At 46.5% G+C, this 22,017-nt stretch overlaps 1 protein-coding gene across 1 annotated transcript; it reads right to left on the bottom strand.

Moving 5' to 3' along the window:
* Nucleotides 1-365: 365 nt before the first annotated feature.
* LOC142246633 (uncharacterized) lies at nt 366-20,490 on the bottom strand. Its single transcript, XM_075319699.1, has 4 exons — nt 20,418-20,490; nt 2,703-2,902; nt 1,991-2,527; nt 366-377 (listed from the first exon to the last, which is right to left on the bottom strand). The coding sequence occupies exons 1-4, from the start codon at nt 20,488-20,490 to the stop codon at nt 366-368; spliced, it is 822 nt and encodes a 273-aa protein (XP_075175814.1).
* Nucleotides 20,491-22,017: the final 1,527 nt, after the last annotated feature.

Raw genomic sequence — 22,017 nt, 5'->3', positions numbered from 1 at the left:
CTAAAATTGCCTTAAGTGTGGAAAGATTCTGATTTTGAGTTGAAAAATGTTTATTGTGTTATTAAAGTAAATTGTTTGATGTAACTTAATACAACATTGTGAATATAGTTTTTTGAAGTTTATTGTGATAACATGTTTAATCATTACAAAATAATGTATGATTGTAAACAAAATATTTATTTGGGCAAAATTTTTCTTTTACAAATTGTCAAAAAAAGATAACTAAACAATTAAGCAGTACAAGCATTCTGTCAATCATTTTTCTCGATTGATTATTTAAATTTACTAATATGTATGTTTTAAACATGACATAAAACATTATGATTTTAAAAAAAAACGGCACTTTTCCATAACTAAAATATAATTCAAAGATAATTCTTTAATAAACACAAAAAACAAAGTGATAAAAACAAAAAAAACCATTTGCGCATAAAAAAATGAGCACATAAGTATTACTAATGTACATTACGGCGACATACAATGTTCAGTTTGTTCACATATAAATAAAGAAACGTCATGACGTACAAACGTCTAAATGACCATGTGACACGCCACACTGTGTACCTGCTGATCTAAAGCGAAACTGAAAGGGAAAATGGCAACCAACAAACGTTCAAAGGTCTGGGGCCAAGGGGAGGTCCAATACTTGGTGAAAAGGATGGATGCACTGGACTATATATGTGCAAAGACATATCCACGTCCTATGGGACATAAAAGGAGTGTTGTGAAAAAAATATGCAGGGGCCTGTTCCGTAAATTTCATATCAGACGCACATCAACGCAGGTACTGAAGAAATGGGCTGATTTAAAGTACAGGGATAAGGAGAGAATCGAAGAAATTCGAAGTAGCCTGGTATTGATAGCTGGTAAGATAATTTTTTCATACATACATTATCTATATTTTTGATTAATAATATAAAAACATAACAGTTTTTAAAATCATTAACGGTCTGCAGTGATTTGTTAGATCAAAAAATCACATTATATGTTGTTGTTTGGGTTTAATGAAAAGTGTTTTTATTTAATGTTAACAGATGTAAACTCATTGAATAATGAGTCAAGGCAGCCCACCAACAATACTGATGAAAATGTAGTCCAGCAGCTGTCTGCAAGCATGGATTCCAACCCTGAAAATAGCCTACCCATTTTAAATGAGGAAGCAGACAGCCTTGATTATGATGTTCTGTCACCATCATCAGGACATGGTGATGCTGATGTAACGTCTGAAGAGAATATGGAGGACAATGGTACTGATGTGGTTTTCCAAAGTTAGTACAGTGGAAAATCTTTAGCTACATGGCTAATACTCTAACAAAATTACCTTATGTTTCAATTAGGTGGTAGAGGATCAGGTTGGGACATGAGCGCATCATCAGGAGATGAACGTGAAAAACAAGTTGTCAGTAATGGTAAGTTTCATGAGTGTACAACATAATGGTAAATGTTTCAATTTTTCATTGTTTAATTTAATTTTTATAACCAAACGCTAAAATATATAACAATAACTGTTTTTTTTGTTGTTTTTTTTGCAGAAATAGTCACACTATATGATGTTTATGTGTCTGCGAACCGACTCAAAGAAGCCTCTGCGGCGCATGATGCCCTAATCCTTAAATATATTAATCAACGTAATAAATAAATGATGTTTGTTTTGTAGATTTCTATGTTAACCATGTATGTCTAATTGTTTGTAAACTAAGATTTTACCAGAAAAATATTTTTTAAAATTGCAAAAAAAATTAGACAAGTTAATAAATAAATCTAAATTAAAATAAAAGTTTTAAACCATTTTCACAAAAATTGTGCCTAATTGATTCGAAAAACACATTATTTCATATGGCAGGTTTATTATCTGTGGAATGGTTACACATTTGTTATTTTCACAAATATGCACGAAATATCAGGCAACAGAAGGAATACAATAATCACCAAAAACATACGAAAATAATATAAAAAAACAATACAACTACTTCTTTTTGCGTTTGTTTACCAAACTCATGCGTGACCTACGGCCACGCACACCACCCTTTCGAAGTGCTTGTCTTGATGGCTCTGCTGCAGCTTGAGGAATTTCAGGGGCATCAACAGGAGCAACAGGATCAACAGGTTCAACAGGGTCAACAGGTTCAACAGGTTCAACAGGTTCAACAGGATGAGAAACCTCGCCAATGGCAACATAGGATGAGTCTGTTAGTTTTTTTGCTCTTGCCAAACGTAAGACATCCTGGATTAAACATTGGGCTATGTATTTTTGATCTGGGGTCAGTTCACGCATTTCATCATCCACAAACATAGCAATACCAGAAAGGGGTGGTCTGTTGTGCTGGTCTAGGATGTTTTGTGCCACTCCCATCAGTTTTGTTACAGCTGTAGTAGTGTTTGGAGGGATGGTTTTTTTTCTCCTTTGCCAACTTTGTGTGTAGGACACATTGGATGGGCCTGCCTCAACCAAATCAACATTGGTTAATTGGCTAGCAGGAGTTTCCATTAGTTGTTCAGATGTTGATTGCTGACTTGTTGTTGGCTCCTGCAATACAAAATTAACATGAATAAATAAAATTGTCATTCAAATCTATTTTTCTAAACAAAATTTGTACACTTTTACATATATATTGGAAAGTAGACAAATATTCATTTCATCATCAATAAAAAATACCAAAAACAATTTTTAAAACCAATTAGGACAATTTTAAAAATTATACCTCAGATATAGTCACTTCATTGTTCGCATCAGGGGGAATATCACCACCAATATTGAGGCTACTGGTTGATGGCCTGTGAAGCTCCTGGTCCCTTGTGAAATTTAATAAATCAAAATACCACAGCGTTGGGACGTAGACATCACCAGTGCCAGCACCAGAACGCTTGGATTCCTCTATTTTGTTCAGTTCTTTCTTATAAACTGTGCGTATTGCCTGTATTTTTCTTTTAACCAGAACCTCGGTACCTTTTTGATTAGGATGGTATTTGTCATATATTGCAATCATTTTAAGGTACGCATCCTTTTTAAGTTGCCTATTGCTGTACTCGGGGGATTTAATTTTCCATAAGGGTGTTTGCGTCTGGTACACCTCAATGAATTCACGTAGGAATTCCTCCTTATTAGTACACATCTGTAAAACAGTAAATTGGAGATACATCAGTACAAGCACTGATTTAAATAAGAATAAAAAAAAATTAAAAAAAAAAAAAAAAAAAAAAAAATTGCACATACACGTCAGGCAAACATTAAATTGGAGCAAATTCAGTACAAACTATGATTTTGACCAAATTAAACAAAGAAAAAAACTAAAAAATTATATACAGCAAATACTATAGCACATACACGTCTGGCTAACATTAAATTGGAGCAAAATCAGTACAAACAATGATTTTGACCAAATTAAACAAAGAAAAAAACTAAAAAATTATATACAGCAAATACTATAGCACATACACGTCTGGCTAACATTAAATTGGAGCAAAATCAGTACAAACAATGAGTTTAAAAAATACATTAAAAAAATAATTAAAAAAAAAACGATAACACATACCTTGAAGCAAAGAAAGCAAGTCCAGATGACAGTTGCGTCCAGATGACAGTTGTTTTCCAAAATAAGTTGTGCGAGGACAAACGCAAATGGGTAGACAACAGCTGCAAGAATGAACACGCATCTGCGCACATTTATACTACCAACAACCAATGAAAATCTATAGCGCTGATTAAACAAATGAGTCGAGGCAAGCAGGGGTGTAGCGAGTTTACAATTCTACTACATCAAGATGCACTTTGTGTGGGGAACCAACGCCCATATCGCCATGACACTTGGAAATCCATGCGGTGAGACAGCTACACAACGATAATATTGTTCCTCATTACATCGGGACACGAGATAGCTTGAAAGGTGACTATAACAGAGATTGTGACATGTGACCGTAAGCACACGACAAAAACATGGACACACAGCGATGAACACACATCGCGCTAACGAACAGGGCGTGCCGCACATACGGCGACATCGCGCCCGATATCGCAGTGTGTAAAGTAGCCTTTAGTCTACCATAAAGAGAAGACTTTGTGAGAGTAAATACTGAGAGTTCACATCAGCCTTAAAAATAGAAAGGCCAGAATAAACTTTTTCAAAGAAAACCTAAAAAAGCCAGGCCAGTTCTGGAAAAGCATTGTTTGGATAGATGAAATTAAGATCAAACTTTACCAGAATGATGGGAAGCAGAAAGTATGGCGAAGGCTTGGAACGGCTCAAGAGCCAAAGCATATCACATCCTCTGTATCCCATGGCGCAGGCAGTGTGATGGCCGGACGTGCATTGCTTCCAATAGCCCTGTGTAAAGCCAGCTTTACACGTTGCAATTTCGCAAACGATATCGTATGCGATTTGCAACGCCCCATCGTATGTGCGGCACGTTCAATTTGTTGAACGTGCCGCACAAACGATTAACCCCCGTCACACATACTTACCTTCCATACGACCTCGATGTGGGCGGCGAACGTCCACTTCCTGGAGTGGGAGGGACGTTCAGCGTCACATCGACGTCACGCGGCAGCCGGCCAATAGAAGCGGAGGGGCGGAGATGAGTGGGACGTAAACATCCCGCCCACCTCTTTCCTTCCGCATAGCCAGCTGGAGCCGAGGGAGGCAGGTAAGATCTGTTCAATGTTCCCGGGGTGTCACACACTGCGATGTGTGCTGCCTCGGGAACATTGAACAACCTCATATTCAATTCATGAGGAATAAACGACGTGCATGCGATGAACGGATTTTCGTTCAATCGCAATCGCACGTACCTGTCACACACTGCAATGTAACTTACAATGCCGGATGTGCGTCACTTACGACATGACCCCGCCGACACATCGTAAGATACATTGCAGCGTGTAAAGCGGGCTTAACTAGTGTTTATTGCTAAGGTGACAGAAGCAGACGGATGACTTATAAAGTGTACAGGGCAATACTTTCTGCTCTGATTCAACCAAATACAGTAAGGTTGATTGTACGGCGCTTCACAGTACAGATGGACAATGACTACTGCAAAAGCAACCCAGGAGGTTTTTTTTAAGCAAAGAATATTCTTCAATGGCTGAGTCAGGCATCAGATATCAACCCCATTGAGTATATAATTCACATGCTTAATACAAAAATTAAAGAGAACCAACCAGCAGGATTTTCATATATAAAGTAAAGCCAGTGCTATACTGGTGCTGGGATCGTCAATGTAAGCATAGCTTTTGTTCTGAGATTGGAAGTTTTATTTCAGTTATATGTGCAAGCAAAGTTCCAGCAGTGCACTGCTGTATTATTGACAGGTGCAACAGGGGTTGGAATAAGTGGGTCAGGTTTTGCTATCTATTCCCGCCCCTGTCTGCTGCCTGGCTTTGGGGCTCCTTCCAGGTATGAGTCATTTCTGTCACATGATAGGGGCGTGTCCGAAATGCAGCTCATACAGTCTAACACCTACCAAGAATATATTGTATATCACCAAATGCTGTAGAAAGTGTCACCAGAGAGGCATCCATCAATAGACACATAGAAGGCTATATAAGTTGTTACTTACAACTAGAGATGAGCGATGTTCGATTCTAAGGGGTACTTTGCACGCTGCGACATCGCAAGCCGATGCTGCGATGTCGAGCGCAATAGTCCCCGCCCCCATCGCAGCAGCGATATCTTGTGATTGCTGCCGTAGTGAACATTATCGCTACGGCAGCTTCACATGCACTCACCTGCCCTGCGTCGTCGCTCTGGCCAGCGACCCGCCTTCTTCCTAAGGGGGCGGGTTGTGTGGCGTCACAGCGACATCACATGGCAGGCGGCCAATAGAAGCGGAGGGGCGGAGATGAGCGGAGATGAGCGGGACGTAAACATCCCGCCCACCTTCTTCCTTCCTCATTGCAGCCGGGACGCAGGTAAGGTGATGTTCCTCGCTCCTGCGGCTTCACACACAGCGATGTGTGCTGCCTGCAGGAACGAGGAACAACATTGTACCATCGCTGCTGCAAAATTATGGAAATGTCGGACCCTACACCAATCATACGATAACGATGCTTTTGCGCTCGTTAATCGTATGTAAAAGGATTCACATACTGCGATGTCGACAGCGACGCCGGATGTGCGTCACTTTCGATTTGACCCCACCAACATCGCACCTGCGGTGTCGCAACGTACAAAGTACCCCTAACCGTTCTTCAATTTCAAATTTGAGTGATTTTGGGCGGTGTTCGAGTCGTTCGATGAACTCGAACGATTTGCTTCAAGTTCGGCACTTCGAGTTTCCGTTCGATAATGGTTAAATCACAAAAAGCGTGGATTTTCACAGTAAGGCTATGTGCGCACGTTGCGTATCTGCATGCGTCCTGCTTCCCCAGCACAATCCCTCTCTCTTTTCTACTCACCGATCACGGGCGCGGAGCTGCTCGGCTGTCACAAAGCTCCGGCAGCTTTTCCTCTTTTGAAAACGGCTGCCGCTTATTATTCAATCTGGTATTCCCTGCTTTCCCCGCCCACTGAGGCCCATGATTGGTTGCAGTCAGACACGCACCCACGATGAGTGACAGCTGTCTCACTGCAACCAATCACAGCCGCCGGCGGGCGGGTCTATATCGTGCAGTAAAATTAATAAATAATAATAATAAAAAAAAAAACCTGCGGTTCCCCCCAATTTTAATACCAGCCAGGATAAAGCCACACGGCTGGAGGCTGGTATTGTAAGGATGGGGAGCACCACGTTATGGGGAGCCCACTACCCTAACAATATCACCCAGCAGCCGCCCGGAATTTCTTCATCCATTAGATGCGACAGTCCCGGGACTCTACCCGGCTCATCCCGAATTGCCCTGGTGCAGTGGCAATCGGGGTAATAAGGAGTTAATCATGGCAGGCGTCTCCCCGAGATACCTTCCATGATTAACCTGTAAGTGAAAGTAAATAAACACACAACGAAAAATCCTTTATTTGGAGTAAAAGACAAAAAAAACCCTCATTTAGCTCTTTATTAATCCCCAAACAACAATCCAGGTCCGAAATAATCCACACGACGCTTTTAGCTCTGCTACATGAACCTCACAGGGAGCGTCATAGAACACGAGCACTCTGTGTCAGATCCACACAGCAACTGACGTGAGCCGCGCTGTTAGCAGGGACATCACTGAGGTAATGCCTGCGTGTGCGGTGATGATGGGGGTTGTAGTGCTTGTGTGTGTGCGGTGATGAGTGCGGTAGTGCCGGTGTTTGCCCTCCCATCCATCCATCCCTCCATCTATCCCTCCATCCCTCCATCTATTCCTCCATCCATCCCTCTATCCATCCATCCCTCTATTCATCCATCCTTCCATCCATTCATCCATCCCTCCATCCATCCCTCCATCCCTCCCTCCATCCCTCCATCCATCCATCCATCCCTCCATCTCTCCCTCCATCCATTCATCCCTCCCTCCATCCCTCCCTCTTTCTCTCCATCCATTCATCCCTCCCTTCATCCATCCCTCCATTCATCCCTCTATCCCTCCATCCATCCCTCCATTCATCCCTCTATCCATCCCTCTATCCATCCTCCATCCCTCCATCCATCCATCCATCCCTCCATCCCTCCCTCTATCCATTCATCCCTCTCTCCATCTCTCCATCCATTCATCCCTCCCTTCATCACTCCATCCATCCCTCCATCCATCCCTCTATCCATCCATCGCTCCATCCATCCATTCCTCCATCCATGCCTCCATCCATTCATCCATCCCTCCATCCTCCTATCCCTCCATCCCTCTATCCAGCCCTCCATCCATCCCTCCATCCATTCATCCATCCCTCCATCCATCCCTCCATCCCTCCATCGCTCCCTCCATCCATTCATCCCTCCATTCCTCCTTCCATCTCTCCATCCATTCATCCCTCCCTTCATCCCTCCATCCATCCCTCTATCCCTCCATCCATCCCTCTATCCATCCATCCATCCCTCCATCCATCCATCCATCCCTCCATCCATTCATCCCTCCCTACATCCCTCCATCCCTCCCTACATCCATTCATCCCTCCATCTCTCCATCCATTCATCCCTCCCTCCATCCCTCTATCCATCCCTCCATCCCTCCATCCCCCTATCCCTCCATCCCTCTATCCATCCCTCCATCCATCCCTCCATCCATCCCTCCATCCATTCATCCATCCCTCCATCTATCCATCCATCCCTCCATCGCTCCCTCCATCCATTCATCCATCCATCCCTCCTTCCATCTCTCCATCCATTCATCCCTCTCTTCATCCCTCCATCCATCCCTCTATCCCTCCATCCATCCCTCTATCCATCCATCCATCCCTCCATCCATCCATCCATCCCTCCATCCATTCATCCCTCCCTACATCCCTCCATCCCTCCCTACATCCATTCATCCCTCCATCTCTCCATCCATTCATCCCTCCCTCCATCCCTCCATCCATCCCTCTATCCATCCCTCCATCCTTCCATCCATCCCTCCATCCCTCCCTCCATCCATCCATCCCTCCCTCCCTCCATCCATTCATCCCTCCCTCCATCCATTCATCCCTCCCTCCATCCCTTTATCCCTCCATCCATCCCTCTATCCATCCATCCCTCCCTCCATCCATTCCTCTATCCCTCCATCCATCCGTCCCTCCATCCATCCATCCATCCATCCCTCCATCCATTCATCCATCCATCCATTCATCCCTCCCTTCATCCCTCCATCCATCCCTCCATCCATCCCTCCATCCATCGCTCCATCCATCCATCCCTCCATCCATGCCTCCATCCATTCATCCATCCCTCCATCACGCCATCCCTCCCTCCATCCATCCATTCCCCTATCCCTCTATCCATCCCTCTATCCATCCATCCATCCATCCCTCCATCCATCCATCCATCCCTCCATCCATTCATCCCTCCCTACATCCCTCCATCCCTCCCTACATCCATTCATCCCTCCATCTCTCCATCCATTCATCCCACCCTCCATCCCTCCATCCATCCCTCTATCCATCCCTCCATCCTTCCATCCATCCCTCCATCCCTCCATCCCTCCCTCCATCCATCCATCCCTCCATCCCTCCCTCCATCCATTCATCCCTCCCTCCATCCATTCATCCCTCCCTCCATCCATTCATCCCTCCCTCCCTCCAACCATCTCTCCCTCCCTTCATCCCTCCATCCATCCCTTTATCCCTCCATCCATCCCTCTATCCATCCATCCCTCCCTCCATCCATTCCTCTATCCCTCCATCCATCCGTCCCTCCATCCATCCATCCATCCATCCCTCCATCCATTCATCCATCCATCCATCCATTCATCCCTCCCTTCATCCCTCCATCCATCCCTCCATCCATCCCTCTATCCATCCATCGCTCCATCCATCCATCCCTCCATCCATGCCTCCATCCATTCATCCATCCCTCCATCACGCCATCCCTCCCTCCATCCATCCATTCCCCTATCCCTCCATCCATCCCTCTATCCATCCCTCCATCCATCCCTCCATCCATTCATCCATCCCTCCATCCATCCATCCCGCCATCGCTCCCTCCATCCATTCATCCCTCCCTTCATCCCTCCATCCATCCCTCTATCCCTCCATCCATCCCTCTATCCATCCATCCATCCCTCCATCCATCCATCCCTCCATCCATTCATCCCTCCCTACATCCCTCCATCCATCCCTCTATCCATCCCCCCATCCCTCCATCCCTCCATCCCTCCCTCCATCCATCCATCCATCCCTCCCTCCATCCATTCATCCCTCCCTCCATTCATCCCTCCCTCCCTTCCTCCCTCCAACCATCTCTCCCTCCCTTCATCCCTCCATCCATCCCTCTATCCCTCCATCCATCCCTCTATCCATCCATCCCTCCCTCAATCCATCCCTCTATCCCTCCATCCATCCATCCATCCCTCCATCCATTCATCCATCCCTCTATCCCTACATCCATCCCTCTATCCCTACATCCATCACTCTATCCATCCATCCCTCCCTCCATCCATCCCTCTATCCCTCCCTCCATCCATCCCTCTATCCCTCCATCCATCCCTCCATCCATCCATCCATCCCTCCATCCATTCATCCATCCCTCCATCCCTCCATCCATCCCTCTCTCCATCCCTCCATCCATCCATCCCTCCATCCATCCTTGTAGCTGAATAATTGCTTCTGGATTCTCAAGTGCAATACAGAGGTCAAGATTACCAAATCTTCCTATGCTTTTCATTAGAGACATTGGCTCAATGGATAGAGCTACCGCCTAAGGATAATTAGTTCACGAGTTGCCGTCCCAGTAAAGAATTTAATTTATTTTTAAATTATAATTATTATTTATTTATAATTATAATTTAATTTAATTATGCACTGAGGGGAGGAGCCGGACATCAGCTGTGAGCCGCGGGACACACCTCTAAAATCGGAGCAGTTCACGGAATGAGGCTGCATTGCTTTCTCCTCTCTCTTCTCTCTTTCTCTCTCTCCTCTCTCTTTTTCTCTCTCTTTCTCTCTCTTTTTCTCTCTCTCTCTTATTCTCTCTTTCTATCTTTTTCTCTTTCTCTCTGTTTTTCTCTCTTTTTCTCTCTTTTTCTCTCTTTTTCTCTCTTTCTCTCTCTTTTTCTCTCTCTTTTTCTCTCTCTTTTTCTCACTCTCTCCGGGGGTGCATTGCTTCCAATAGCCCTGTGTAACTAGTGTTTATTGCTGAGGTGACAGAAGCAGACGGATGACTTATAAAGTGTACAGGGCAATACTTTCTGCTCTGATTCAACCAAATGCAGTAAGGTTGATTGTACGGCGCTTCCCAGTACAGATGGACAATGACTACTGCAAAGGCAACCCAGGAGGGTTTTTCTAAGCAAAGAATATTCTTCAATGGTCAGGCATCAGATATCAACCCCATTGAGTATATAATTCACATGCTTAATACAAAAATTAAAGAGAACCAACCAGCAGGATTTTCATATATAAAGTAAAGCCAGTGCTATACTGGTGCTGGGATGGTCAATGTAAGCATAGCTTTTATTCTGAGATTGGAAGTTTTATTTCAGTTATATGTGCAAGTAAAGTTCCAGCAGTGCACTGCTGTATTATTGACAGGTGCAACAGGGGTTGGAATAAGTGGGTCAGGTTTTGCTATCTATTCCCGCCCCTGTCTGCTGCCTGGCTTTGGGGCTCCTTCCAGGTATGAGTCATTTCTGTCACATGATAGGGGCGTGTCCGAAATGCAGCTCATACAGTCTAAGGCTATGTGCGCACTAGAAATGTGAAGTTTCTCAAGAAAATTTCTTGAGAAACTTCTGCCAGTGAAAGATTTCCGGACCTGCGGAAAAAATCCGCACCAAATCCGCATGCGGTTTTGCCGCGGATTTGCCGCGGATTTACCGCGGATTTACCGCAGGTTTGTTCCTGCAATAAATAATAAAGATAATCGATAGACAGATAATGGATAGAGGGAAAGATGGATAGATGAATAGATAGATAGATAGAGGGATAGATAGATAGATAGATGAATAGATGAATAGATAGATAGAGGGATAGATAGATGAATAGATAGATAGATAGATAGATAGATAGATAGATAGATAGAGGAATAGATAGATAGATGAATAGATAGATAGATAGAGGGATAGATAGATAGAGGGATAGATGGATAGATAGATAGAGGGATAGATGGATAGATAGATAGATAGATAGATAGATAGAGGGATAGATAGATAGATAGATAGATGAGAAAAACCTATATAATGTTCCACCTCCCTGCATTTTCTAAGCTGGCACCCTTTAGTGACTTTCATGTGGCACTAAAGGGTGCTTAGCCTTGTATTTAGCCATAAAATAAATAAATAATTAAAAAAAAACGACGTGAGGTCCCCCCATTTTTTGTAGCCAGCTAGGGTAAAGCAGACGGCTGCAGCCTGCAGACCACCGCTGGCAGCTTCACCTTGGCTGATAATCCAAAAGAGTGGGCACCCCACGCTGTTATTTTAAATTATATAAATAATTTAAAACAAAAAACGTGCGGTCCCCCCCATATTGGATCACCAGCCAAGGTAGAGCGGACAGCTGGGGTCTGATATTCTCAGACTAGGGAGGTCCACTGTTATTGGACACTCCCCAGCCTAAAAATAGCAGGCCGCAGCCGCCCCAGAAGTGGCGCATCCATTAGACGTGCCAATCCTGGCGCTTTGCCCCAGCTCATCCCGCGCCCTGGTGCGTTGGCAAACGGGGTAATATATGGGGTTGATGCCAGATGTGTAATGTCACCTGGCATCAAGCCCTGGGGTTGGTGAGGTCAGGCGTCTATCAGATACCCGACATCACCAACCCAGTCAGTAATAATAAAAAAATAGACAACAAAAAAAGTTTTATTTGAAAAAACACTCCCCACATAGCCTCTTTAACCAATTTATTGAAAAGAACAATCAATCCACGTCCGGCGTAATCCAATAAGGGGGGGGTCCCACGGCGATCCATACCATAGTCGCTGTCCCAGTCAATGAAGAACAGAATGTTCCCCATTGGCTGGGAGAGCAATGCAGTGACCTGAGCTAACATCAATAGGTCAGCTCAGGTCACTGCAGGGGATGACGAGCGCTGCCATCAGGAGCATAGATGAGATCATTACCTTCTGTGATCATCTCCTGTACTGCTGATGTCAGCGCTGTCACTGACTTCTATGCCCGCCGCGTTGTCAGAAGTATCGCGAGAGCCCGTGACGTCACCGCTAGTGACAGTCTCGGGCCGCTCGCGAGACGGGCATAGACAGCAGTGACCGCGGTGATGTCAGGAGGCAGGAGATCGTCACAGCAGGTAATGATCTCACCTCCTGACAGCAGCGATCGTCATCCCCGCGGCTCCCAGCACTGCAGGATGTCAGTGTCTGCCTGCGCTGCCGCGTGACAGGCTGCTGACACTGCGGGCAGACACTGACAACCTGCAGTGCAGTGTCAGTGTCTGCCTGTGTCAGTGTCTGCCTGCGCTGCCGCGTGACAGGCTGCTGACACTGCGGGCAGACACTGACACCCTGCAGTGCAGTGTCAGTGTCTGCCTGTGTCAGTGTCTGCCTGCGCTGCAGCGTGACAGGCTGCTGACACTGCGGGCAGACACTGACACTGCAGTGCAGGCAGCCGCGAGGCCGGAGCAGGACACAGACTGCACGGGACAGACCTGGAGGTCGCACGGAAGTGCTTCTGTGCGGCGTCCAGGGAGTGTGACGTCTGTGTTCTCTGCTTCGCTTCCTCTTCCTGGCATAATGACATCGCTTCCTGCAAAACCGCAGGCAGCGATGAGCATTCCCGCAGGTAAATCGCGGCTATTCCGGTGGTATACCGCACATCATTGCTACCTGCGGAATACCCCCGGAATACCGCAGGTACCTGCGGAAATTAATGGACATGCACATTTTCTCAAGAAAGTTTCTCGAGAAAATTTTCTCAAGAAATTTTCTTGAGAAAAATCCGCACAGTGCGCACAGCTATTTTTTTTTCTCATTGAATTTCATGGGAAATGTCTGCACAAAGATTGCAGACATTTCTCAAGAAATTTCCGGGGCAAATCCGCGGGTAAATCCGCAGGTAAAAAGCTCTAGTGCGCACATAGCCTTACACCTACCAAGAATATATTGTATATCACCAAATGCTGTAGAAAGTGTCACCAGAGAGGCATACATCAATAGACACATAGACACAACTATATAAGTTGTTACTTACAACTAGAGATGAGCGATATCCGTTTCTAAGGGGTACTTTGCACGCTGTGACATCGCAAGCCGATGCTGCGATGTCGAGCGCGATAGTCCCCGCCCCCGTCGCAGCAGCGATATCTTGTGATTGCTGCCGTAATGAACATTATCGCTACGGCAGCTTCACATGCACTCACCTGCCTTGCGACGTCGCTCTAGCCGGCAACCCGCCTCCTTCCTAAGGGGGCGGGTCGTGCGGCGTCACAGTGATGTCACACGGCAGGCGGCCAATAGAAGCGGAGGGGCGGAGATAAGCAGGACGTAAACATCCCGCCCACCTCCTTCCTTCTTCATTGCAGCCGGGACGCAGGTAAGGTGATATTCCTCACTCCTGCGGCTTTTTCTCTCTTTCTCTCTGTTTTTCTCTCTTTTTCTCTCTTTCTCTCTATTTTTCTCTCTCTTTCTCTCTTTTTCTCTCCCTCTCTTGTTCTCTCTTTCCCTCTCTTTCTCTCTTTTTCTCTCTTTTTTCTCTCTCTGGTTCTCTCTTTTTCTCTCTTTTTCTCTATTTCTCTTTATTTCTCTTTCTCTCTCTCTTTCTCTCTTTCTCTCTCTTTTTCTCTCTTCTCTCTTTTTCTCTCTTTCTTTCTCTTTTTCTCTCTTTCTCTCTCTCTTTTTCTCTCTTTCTCTCTCTTTCTCTCTTTTTTTCCTCTCTCTTTCTCTCTCTCCTCTCTCTCTCCTCTCTCTCTCCCCACTCTCTTCTCTCTTCTCTCTTCTCTCTTCTTTCTCTCTCTCTCTCCTCTCTCCTCTCTCCTCTCTCCTCTCTCCTCTCTCCTCTCTCCTCTCCCCTCTCCCCTCTCCCCTCTCCCCTCTCCCCTCTCCCCTCTCCCCTCTCCCCTCTCCCCTCTCCCCTCTCCCCTCTCTCCTCTCCTCTCCCCTCTCTCTCCCCTCTCCCCTCTCTCTCCCCTCTCTCTCCTTTCTCTCTTCTCTCTTCTCTCTCTCAGACCTGGCGATGATCACCTGATGCGGTCACCTGACGGAATCAGCTGACACTATAAGTCAAGCGGTGAGGCTGGCTTTTTACCGCCTGGCCGGCTAAACTATCAGCTGCTGCTGTCGGACAGGAGTCTGCACAGAAGTGTGTAGTTTGTTTTTGTTGTTTTTTGTGCACTGATGCATCAGCTGATTGTATAAAAGCCGTTTATACAATCAGCTGCTGTCATGTGATTCAGGCCCTTGAACCTGACACATCATCTGATCGCTTTGCCTTCCAGCAAACCGATCAGATGATATTGGATCCGGATTGGACGGTGCGGGACCCTTGACCCAGGATTACTGCGGAGGGGGGTTCTTTATTTCAATAAAGATGGAGTCACTAATTGTGCTGTGTTTTATTTCTAATAAAAATATTTTTCTGTGTGTTGTGTTTTTTTTTTATCTGTACTAGAAATTCATGGTGGCCATGTTTAATATTGGCGTGACACCATGAATTTCGGGATTAGGGCCAGTTGATAATATACAGCTAGCCCTAACCCCATTATTACTCAGCAAGCGACCCATCACCAGGGCAGCTTGAAGAGTTGGACACAGTGCCCGAAGATGGCGCTTCTATGAAAGCGCCATTTTCTGGGGCGGCATTCAGAAAGCTTGGGCACCGTGCGCTGCGGATTCCAATCCCCAGCTGCCTAGTTGTACCTGCCTGGACGCAAAAATTGGGCAAAGCCCACGTCATTTTTTTTTTAAATTATTTCATGAAATTCATGAAATAATTAAAAAAAAAGGGCTTCCCTATATTTTTGGTTCCCAGCCGGGTACAAATAGGCAGCTGGGGGTTGGGGGCAGCCCATAGCTGCCTGCTGTACCTGGCTAGCATAAAAAAACATGGCAAAGCCCACGTAATTTTTTTGGGGGGGAAAAAAACTCCTGCATACAGTCCTGGATGGTGTATGCTGAGCCTTGTAGTTCTGCAGCTGCTGTCTGCTGTCTGTCTGTATGGAGGAGAGCAGACAGCAGGTGCAGAACTACAAGGCTCAGCATCCTCCATCCAGGACTGTATGCTGGAGGGAGAGGCAGAGGGAGCAGAACTGCAAGGCTCAGCATACTTTATCCACTAGTGTATGCAGGAGAGCAGACAGCAGCTGCAGAACTACAAGGCTCAGCATGCTGCATCCAGGACTGTATTCTGGAGGGAGAGACAGGGGGAGCAGAACTACAAGGCTCAGCATGCTCCATTCACTAGTGTATGCAGGAGAGCAGACAGCAGCTGCAGAACTTCAAGGCTCAGCATACTCCATCCAGGACTGTATGCAGGAGTTTTTTGCCCACCAAAAAAATGACGTGGGTTTCGCCATATTTTTGTATGCTAGCCAGTTACAGCAGGCATGTATGGCTGCCCCCAACCCCCAGCTGCCTATTCGTACCCGGCTGGGAACTAAAAATATAGGGAAGCCCTTTTTTTAATTATTTCATAAATTTCATGAAATAATTAAAAAAAAAAACGACATGGGCTTCGCCCCATTTTTGTATCCAGCCAGGTACAACTAGGCAGCTGGGGATTGGATTCCGCAGCACAGGTTGGCCCGAGCTTTCTGGGCCCCTCTGGTGCAAAATGCAGTTCACAGCCACCCCAGAAAAGGGCGCTTTCATAGAAGCGCCATCATCTGGCGCTGTATCCAACTCTTCCAGCTGCCCTGATGCCGGGTGGCTCGCTGGGTAAAAATGGGGTTAGGGATAGCTGTATAGCTTGTTGGGCTTTGTTTTACTAGCTAGTATTAAGCCAGAGATTCTTAATGTCAGGCAAGTTTGACCCGGCCATTAGGAATCTCCAATAAAGGGTTAAAAAAAAGACACCACACAGAGAAAAAATACTTTAATAGAAATAAATACACAGACACACTTAAAGACTCCATATTTATTACTCCCTCTCACCCCTCCACGATCCTGGTCTTCTGTCTTCTTTCTCCTTCAACCCATGCAGCTCTGCTACATCAGACAGCACTGCATGGGAGGAAGACGCTGCTGCTCCCATGCAGTGTAATCACTCAGTGAGTGAGCAGAGGCCACCGTTGAAATAGTAATCTGACAGGCGGGTTAGTATAGCAACAGTGATCTCCAATATTCACCGGCTGTGGCATCCAGTCCTTGCATGTGGGCTGACTCTGTAAAGAGCGCCCATATGCAGGAACGGGGAGCCAAGCATGTGCCCAAGCATCTTGCCGGTACATGGAGATGCTCAAACAAGCACCACATACCGGAGAGATGCACTGACAGGATTTAGCATGACGTCTAGCCATGTGACGAGTCTGTAGCCAATGAGATAATACACACGTGACTGGTCACATGCTATTTTGACGTCACGGAAGGCCCTATCATCAGTGCTGGTTACCGGGAGGGCGCAGCGATGATCGGAAGGAAAAGCGGCAGGAAACAGAGTGCAGGACGCGTCACAGGGACCTGTAAGTGTAATGGCAATGTTTATTAACTGTATGTGTACATGTATAATGTGTTTGTATGTGTTTGTGTTTGCCTCCCAATGTTTTCAATGGGGTTCGAAGGTATTCGTCGAAGGTTCGTCGAACATTCGCCGAACTGAGCCTCCGTTCGACGAACTGAACTCGAACACTAGGGGTTGGCTCAACACTACTTACAACCCCTGGCAAAAATTATGGAATCACCTGGTTCTGAGGATGTTCATTCAGTTGTTTACTTTTGTTTAAAAAAAGCAGATCACAGACATCGCACAAAACAAAACTCATTTTAAATGTCAACTGTCTGGCTTTAAGAAACACTAAAAAAAAATCCTGAAAACATAATGTGCTAGCCAGTAACGGTTACTTTTCAAGACCAAACAGGGGAAAAAATTATGGAATAACTCAATTATGAGGAAAAAATTATGGAATCATGAAAAACAAACAAACAAAAGAACACTCCAATACATCACTAGTATTTTGTTGCACCACCTCTGGCTTCAATAACAGCTTGCAGTCTCTGAAGCATGGATTTAATGAGTGACAAACAGTACTCTTCATCAATCTGGCTCCAACTTTCTCTGATTGCTGTTGCCAGATCAGCTTTGCAGGTTGGAGCCTTGTCATGGACCATTTTCTTCAACTTCCACCAAAGATTTTCAATTGGATTGAGATCCAGACTATTTGCAGGCCATGTCATTGACCTTATGTGTCTTCTTTCAAGGAATGTTTTCACAGTTTTTGCTCTATGGACTGATGCATTATCATCTTGATAAATGATTTCATCATCCCCAAACATCCTTTCATTTTATGACAAAAGAAAACTGCCCACAATTTCAATATAAACTTGGGCATTTATTGAAGATGTAATGACAGCGATCTCCCCAGTGCCTTTACCTTACATGCAGCCCCATATCATCAATGACTGTGAAAACTTACATGTTCCCTTCAGGCAGTCATCATTTTATTGTTTAGCTTTTCTGTATGTAAATCCCATTTCCTTTAGGTGGTTTCTTACAGTTCGGTCACAGACATTGAATCCAGTTTCTTCCCATTCGTTCCTCATTTGTTTTGTTGTACATTTCCTGTTTTGGAGACTGTGACGACATGGACTCTCATGGGTTAAAGTTTCTTAACATTCAGCCAGACTATTGTTCTTATGTTTGCTACGTCATGTTTGCTTAGCTATTGCTCTCCAGACTTTTCCAGTAATCATTGTATTGTAGTTGTGTATTGATAATGTAATTACCTTAGTAGCCATTGTCTAGTCAGTGACTTTCCGACTCCATGTAGATATACTGAGTCTTTCCATGCACATCATTTAAATGAACATTTTCCATGCAGCTTGAAATTCATCCAATGGGAGAAGCAATCTTGTCCAACCAATCGATGAGGACGCAGTGTATCCTAAGGGAAGGTTATGGCTATAAAAGGGACTTCTTTAAGCCACCAGGGTGGATAAAGGTTGATGGATGCTGATGGATGGATCCAGTCTAAGCTCTTTGGAGCTGACTAGAGGATCAGGATATCTTATGGCTTCAATCTAGGGACCCCAGTTCTGGTTGGAGACCATATCCACAGCCTAGGGATTTCGACTCCGGCTGCCAGGATTGTAACATCAAACCAGGACCACCTAAGGAGGACACTCAGGTTGGGACAGTTCAGTCACCTGTTACAGACTTTGCAGACCTCACACAGCTTCCTGAATCTGGCATTATTCCTTTCTCGGTGGGTGCCCGCCAAAAGCGGGGTGCTGCTGGACTGGAGTAAGGGCGGCTTTGCACGTTGCGACATTGCACGTGCGATGTCGATGGGGTCAAATCGAAAGTGACGCACATCCGGCGTCGCAGTCGATATCGCAACGTGTAAAACCTTTTTGATACGATGAACGAGCGCAAAAGCGTCATTATCGTATCATCGCTGCAGCCTCCGACATTTCCATAATGCCGGTGCAGCGACAGGTGCGATGTTGTTCCTCGCTCCTGCGGCAGCGCACATCGCTGTGTGTGAAGCCGCAGGAGCGAGGAACTTCACCTTACCTGCCGCCGGCTGCAATGAGGACGGAGGTGGGCGGGATGTTTACATCCTGCTCATCTCCGCCCCTCCACTTCAATTGGCCGCCTGCCGTGTGACGTCGCTGTGACGCCGCACGACCCTCCCCCTTAGGAAGGAGGCAGGTCGCCGGCCAGAGGGACGTCGCACGGCAGGTATGTGCGTGTGAAACTGCCGTAGCGATAATAATCGCTACGGCAGCTTTCACGAGATATTGCACGTGCGACGGGGGCGGGACTATCGCTGCAGCATCGGTAACACATTGTTACCGATGTCGCAGCGTGCAAAGCCCGCCTAAGCGGCCCTGGAAGCTATGAGGCATGGACATTCTAAATCCCTGGTGAGCCAGCGGAAGGGTGAGACTCTGTTGCCTGTTACATTTGTGTTTTGCTGGTTATGTGTTATGTGCCGTTAATTGTTTGGGGATCCAATAAAGTCTAATTATTGTGGTTCCCTCACCCTGTGTTGTCTGAGTAGTGTTACGCCCACGGTTAAGGAGGCCGGCGTTCAGTTGGGATGAGCCCTGAGCTACGCTGTCTTTCTAAAGGCGGCGGGTTTTAGTGGACGAGAGTACCCACTGAGCCCCATGTCTCCACAGAGACATATTGCTTTAAGTTTCCTGTCTTGATGCTTTGATGTCTACCTTGGTCTACCAGTGTTTGCCTTTAACAACCTTCCCATGTTGTTGGTATTTGGTCCAGATTTTAGACACAGCTGACTGTGAACAACTAACATCTTTTGCAACATTGTGTGATGATTTACCCTGTTTTAAGAGTTTGATAAACCTCTCCTTTGTTTCAATTGACATCTCTCGTGTTGGAGCCACGATTTATGTCAGTCCACTTGGTGCAACAGCTCTCCAAGGTGTGATCACTCCTTTTTAGATGCAGACTAACGAACAGATCTTATTTGATGCAGATGTTAGTTTTGGAAATGAAAATTTTCAGAGTGATTCCATAATTTTTTCCTCATAATTGAGTGATTCCATATTTCTTCCCCCTTCTTTGGTCTTGAAATAACTGTTACTGGCTAGCACATTATGTTTTCATGATTTTTTTAGTGTTTCTTAAAGCCAGAAAGTTGCCATTTGAAATGACTTTAGTTTTGTGCTATGTCTGTGATCTGCTTTTTTTAAACAAAAGTAAACAACTGAATGAGCATCCTCAGAGTCAGGTGAGTCCATAATTTTTGCCAGGGGTTGTAGTAGTTAATGTGTGTCCCACTCAGCCAAATGTCCTTCACCCTGATGCTCATTTTCCCTTGCTTCTTTCGGAGATCTTCCGAAAAAGTGCTTGAGTTTTCCATTGACTTCCATTATACTTGGTACAGGAGTCAAGCCTGTCCAAGCATCCAACTGCTGGTTACGAGTATCGAGCACACAAGCATGGTAGTTCACGCTCATCACTAATCACCTCCTCACTGCAGGTTTCATGTCACTCACTTGTGGCGCCCTGGACAAGCCAGGGGCCACAGACAACAACACCAACACACCCCACACTCCCGGTCAGGCACACCGAAGTCAGACACAAACCCTTGTTGCCTTCCTCCAGAGGCTGATGTTCACACCAGGGGGGTGGGCCAGGCGGTTGGCCCCACCCACCGAGGAGTTCACAGTCCTGGAGGCGGGAAAAGTAAGGAGATGAGTTGAGGAGAGAGGACAGATCAGTGAGAGAGTTGAAAGTGGTAGGAGGGAAGTGGCAGTAGAGAAGCCTGAAGTTGGTCCGGGTGTGTGGCCCGGACGGATCAGCAAGGTTGGCAGACGGTGGTGACCGTCTGCAGGAGTGGCCTATCGGAGTCTACTGTAAGGACCGTGGACGGGCGGTAGCCCGGCGGTATCGGACCGGTACACGAAGAGAAGTCAGCACCATCCGGCAGGGGCTTGCGGACCCCGGCAAGGCTAGGAGTCACCAAATGAATTTGCCAAATCCGTCAGCGAAGGGAACCTCCTGAGTTTCCCAGCAGCCAAGTCCCGACAGAAGGCAACAGTCCAACCGTTAGAGGGAAACACAGCCACCGCCAAGGCTACCGTTCCCAGGGCCAGAGCCTGCGGGCAAAAGGGGCTCCTCCAGCCCATATCCAAGCTGGGAAGCGGGTTACCGGTGGGAACCCATTGGAACCGTTTACAGTACATAGGTGCAGGGAAAGGCAGTCACCATCAACCTGCCGGGAGAAACAACACCGCAGCCGTCTGTGGGACCCGTCCATCCAGCCGTGTGTTTTACCGAGAACTGTGTCCTCATCATTGGCTGAGTGAGTACCACCGTGCCGTGCGGCACAGCGCTGCCCCTGCGACCCTGCACCTCACCAGGCCCCGTAACCCGCCTGCCATTCATCCCTACCCCATCACCGGGCCCCGGGACAACCAACCCTCTACCCACGGAGGGGAGAACTAACATCAAAGCTGCTCCCTGTCACCGCTCCCGGGATCCCCTTCTAGAGCAGCGGTGGTGTCACCAATATCACCACAACCGTGGGTGGCGTCACGGACAATATCCAATCCCCACAATCAAAAATCCTTTTCACTCACGGGCGAGGAGCGCCGCTCGAGTCCCCGGGATCCGGCCCACTGCTCGAGCCACCACCGATCAACCGCAGCCGATGCAGCAGCAGTAGCCGGACCCGAGCAGTGGGAGAACGCAGCGTCCCCTCCTCCGCCCGCGACACACTTCTTCAGGGGGGCATGGCTACACTGCTCGTCATAGCATCTATATCTGATCTGTCTTTGACTAATTGGTCAGGTAGACCAATCACAGCGGTTTTCTGGTGCATGCTCACTGAGGTCCTCGGTCGCCACAGACTCCTCTGTACGCATCCGCATGCACAAAGAACACTGAAACAAGCT

Source organism: Anomaloglossus baeobatrachus, chromosome 7 (genome assembly GCF_048569485.1).
Source record: "Anomaloglossus baeobatrachus isolate aAnoBae1 chromosome 7, aAnoBae1.hap1, whole genome shotgun sequence".
NCBI lineage: Eukaryota > Metazoa > Chordata > Amphibia > Anura > Aromobatidae > Anomaloglossus > Anomaloglossus baeobatrachus.
This window is presented reverse-complemented; position numbering and strand designations above follow the sequence as displayed.

What these genes read in the sequence shown, in the direction of transcription:
- LOC142246633 (XM_075319699.1), bottom strand. Translation starts at nt 20,490, where the DNA reads ATGGAAGTCAATGGAAAACTCAAGCACTTTTTCGGAAGATCTCCGAAA. An exon ending in AAGGGAAAATGAGCATCAGG is followed by an intron (nt 2,903 to 20,417) that starts GTGAAGGACATT and finishes CAATACGCACAG; the next exon opens with TTTATAAGAAAGAACTGAAC. An exon ending in ATGAAGTGACTATATCTGAG is followed by an intron (nt 2,528 to 2,702) that starts GTATAATTTTTA and finishes TTTGTATTGCAG; the next exon opens with GAGCCAACAACAAGTCAGCA.